At 48.7% G+C, this 4,018-nt stretch overlaps 1 protein-coding gene across 1 annotated transcript; it reads left to right on the top strand.

The window, feature by feature from the left end:
- The first annotated feature begins 358 nt into the window (after nt 1–358).
- On the top strand, nt 359–2,983 carry LOC124684680 (peroxidase 3-like). Its single transcript, XM_047218951.1, has 4 exons — nt 359–574; nt 721–912; nt 999–1,161; nt 2,559–2,983. The coding sequence occupies exons 1-4, from the start codon at nt 359–361 to the stop codon at nt 2,981–2,983; spliced, it is 996 nt and encodes a 331-aa protein (XP_047074907.1).
- Nucleotides 2,984–4,018: the final 1,035 nt, after the last annotated feature.

Below are 4,018 nucleotides of genomic sequence, written 5' to 3'. Positions count from 1 at the left end.
AGCTGTTTAACTGAACATTTCCAGCCGCGGGGAGCGAATGGCCTGTCAGACTATGAGGCTCCTTTTAAAGCCTTGGCGACGACGCCATTGCCAGCGTCCGTTGCCTTGCAAGGGTCGTCCTCTCAACGGATCCACACACTAACGGGTCAGGTATTGCCGTTCTCGATTGGATTGTGCGACGCCGGCACGTGTGTGTATAAAAAGGCCAGCGAACGAGCGACCGGCTCGCAGCTTACTGTCAGAGCCACTTCGTGTGTTTCTACCACCCGCGCCACTCCAGACTCCAGACTCCAGAGGCCAGAGGCCAGAGCTTAAGCCAGTGAGGGAAGAAGAGAGGCAGCGATCGACGTTGAGACAAATGGCGGTGGTGGCGATGATGATCGTGGTGGCGGCGGTGGTTGGCAGGGCTTCCGCGGCGGAGGAGGACAGCGGGAAGCTGCGGCAGGGGTTCTACGAGCAGAGCTGCCCGCGGGCGGAGCAGATTGTCCGGCACTACATGGAGCAGCACGTCCCCCACGCGCCCTCCGTCGCCGCCACCCTGCTCCGCACCCACTTCCACGACTGCTTCGTCAGGGTACGCACCGCGCTCTCTCCTCTCCAGTCTCCATGCCGCGCGCGCACGGAGCGCCTAGCTCGTCCGCGACGGCGGTGGTCGCCGGCCGGTGCCAGCGTCAATGCAGACCTGTTCTGAATTCTTATCGATCGGGTGGCATGGTGCAGGGCTGCGACGGGTCGGTGCTGCTGAACGGGACGAACGGGAACGAGGCGGAGAAGGACTCGCCGCCGAACGCGTCGCTGCGCGGGTTCGCGTTCCTGGACCGCGTCAAGGCGGTCGTCGAGCAGGAGTGCCCCGGCGTCGTCTCCTGCGCCGACGTGCTCGCGCTCGCCGCCCGCGACGCCATCGGAGTCATCGTAAGTCGTCATTTTCTCCTGCCCACACACACGTGGACACTCATGCCGCCGGCCTCGCAGACTGACGTCAAAACTTTGGAATGAAGGGCGGTCCGTTCTGGCGCGTGCCGACGGGGCGGCGCGACGGCAGGGTGTCGCTGAAGCAGGAGGCGCTGGACCAGATCCCAGGGCCAACCATGAACTTCACCGACCTCCTCGCCTCCTTCCAGAGCAAAGGCCTCGAGCTCCCCGACCTCGTCTGGCTGTCAGGTAATAACACGAACAAAACACCTGTTAACTGAACCGGCAGGAAATCGTCAGTGTTGACTGTTACTCCTAGTGTCCTACTAAGTGTTAGTCACCAGCCAAAATCGTGTATTAACTAGTCGTAATGACACGATTTTCCTGTGTGTTCTCTTCTTTGCAATTGCATTCATTGGCGCGCCACCGACACATGGTGATGTGATCATGTCAAGATCTGTGTGGCACAAGCACTCGGAGAAGAGTAGGGCAGTTGAGTGAGTAGCGAGAAGACTACATCGATAGCTTTAGCCAAAATCGTGCTTTTTATTCCTATCCTGGCGGCAACTAGCCTGCCGGCAGCTACCACAAGCTTCTACTACCCACTAAAGCCCCATGACACGACAAGACCAATGCTGTTGTTGCTGAAACGGATGGCTCCAGCTTAAAAAGAAAGGAAAGGGAACTCTAGATCTTGCTATGTGTCGAACTGAACAAGCATGCATGCTAGATCCCAGTAGAAATCTAGAACTGGTTCCTCTCGCTCGATCTGTCTAGAAATGTAGATCGCCCTGGCATCTATCTAGTGCAGAAATTTGAAAGTCTGGCCACTATTAAGACCCTGAAACTTCGGCGCGTAATAAAGGTGTCAAAATATGTATAACTAGAACAAATTATTTCACAGCTAAACTGAACATAGAATTCTGTTTAGAAGTATGAATGAAGGTTAGAACTTAAACAGCAGCAATGACTCGATCGGTGCAATGCATGGTAACTGCGCCGCCATATTTTCTTTTCCTTTGTGAGAGAATATTGTAGGACTGCAAAGGTTTATACTATGTTGACATGTGAACTACTCTGTGTTTAGCTCGGAAATTTTTTCTAACAAAAAATGTACTTCCTCCGACTCATACTAATGTTATTGGTCTAGTCAATATGAATAAGAGGGAGTACAAAAAATTGTAAGCAAAGGTTTAACTTACATGGAAAGAGATTGAATGGACAGTACAGACAAGTGAAGTGACCAGCACATCTTGGGTTTCACTCTGTCACTGCTTGCTGCGGTGTAAGGTCACTAATCTACAACTTCCGTATCTATAAATCAATCAGCGATCTCTTCTGATGTGGACCTGCATGCTACTGCTTTCGCTGCTAACAACATTGGTTTATTTATTAGTTCCTACCTGATTCCATTGTTACCTGATAGAGAAGTCGCATGTGTAATGTGTTCCTTAAATGAGGCAACCAAATGCATACTTTTGCACTAATTTAACACTAGTAATGTTCCTAATCATCCTTAAGATTGCTTACGATGTTGACAGATGACCTTTCTTCACATGACATTGCATAATAGTCATGTGTCTGAACTTACTGAATTTTGCAACTGTGTCTGACTGTGTTCGCCTGATCATCACGCGTCCCTGCAGGGGCTCACACCATAGGCATCGCGCACTGCGACTCCTTCAGTGAGCGCCTATACAACTTCACCGGCCGCGGCGGGCCAAGCGACGCCGACCCGTCGCTGAACCCGGTGTACGCGGCGAACCTCCGGCGGACCAAGTGTGCCACGCCGACGGATAACACCACCATCGTGGAGATGGACCCTGGGAGCTTCCTCACCTTCGACCTCGGCTACTACCATGGCCTGCTCAAGAGCCGGGGCCTGTTCCAGTCGGACCACGCCTTGCTAATGGACGCGGCGGCGCGGGCCGACGTCGAGAGCGTCGCGAGCGGCCCGCCGGAGGTGTTCTTCCAACTGTTCGCGCGGTCCATGATGAGGTTGGGCATGGTGGACGTCAAGACCGGCGGCGAGGGCGAGATCAGGCGGCACTGCGCCGTCGTCAACGGCTAGTGGCGGCCTGTCGATTATGTTCTGCATGCGTCTTTAGTGGCGCATGGACACGATCGTGTTGGGATGTTCAGTTACTTTTTTTACATTTTTGTGCATTTTTTTTTGTTTATTGTTTCTCCTTTTTGGTGGTTTTAAGGTCTGTTGTAAGTTATGTATAGTGGTGGTATATCTCTTTCTTTGAATAATTTGAAAAAAACAGAAAAATAAACGTGGAACATATGTGAGTAGAACAGGAAAAGGTGGCAATGATGGATACAAATGCTGTTTCTGAGGGGAATTTCCGTGTCTAACTGCATCTATCACTTTTTCAATATCTTCACCTGGAAAATGACCAGCTCCTCCTCGCCTTTGTTAGCATTAATCTTGATTCATGTGTCTATATTATTTATGCAAAAGCGGATAAAAATTAGATATACAGACTCCAAATTTGTGCAAAAGCGGAATGGTGCCCAAAAAAAAAGTTAAAAGGTATGCAAATGGGTAGATTGATTGGTCCAGTGGGGTGCTATGGGCATCCCCAATTTTATTGTTTTCACCATTTCTTAAATGACTCCTTGTTCGTTAGTCCTTCCTTTCCCGTGAAAGAACTTCACCATAAAATTAATTCCCATTTCTTTTCTATGAGGTGACAATTGTGGTCATAAAGATAAAATGCAAGCTGCTATAAAATTTCCAAATAAAATTAGGTTTGAAGTATAGAGAGAGTATATTGAGTTTCCAATACTGAATAAATATCAAAAGAATCAAAATGAAACAAGTTGAAACTCAAAAGAATGGCTTAGACAATAAAAGACATAATCTATCTAGAAAAAACAGGAGCAGAAAAATGTTATTGTTTCTCCATTAGATTTTTTTTTGTGCATATAAAAGAATCACAAAACAGGAGCAGAGAAATTTTGCGACTTCCGTATAAATTTCAGCTCAATTGGAGTTACCAAAAGAATCACAAAAATATTTTCGTGAATAGCGGCGTGCATTAATAGGCAACTCCAAATAATCTTGTCAACTTTAGAACATCCAAATATGTAAAACTTA

The sequence above is a fragment of the Lolium rigidum genome, chromosome 1 (genome assembly GCF_022539505.1).
Source record: "Lolium rigidum isolate FL_2022 chromosome 1, APGP_CSIRO_Lrig_0.1, whole genome shotgun sequence".
Classification (NCBI taxonomy): Eukaryota; Viridiplantae; Streptophyta; class Magnoliopsida; order Poales; family Poaceae; genus Lolium; species Lolium rigidum.
This window is presented reverse-complemented; position numbering and strand designations above follow the sequence as displayed.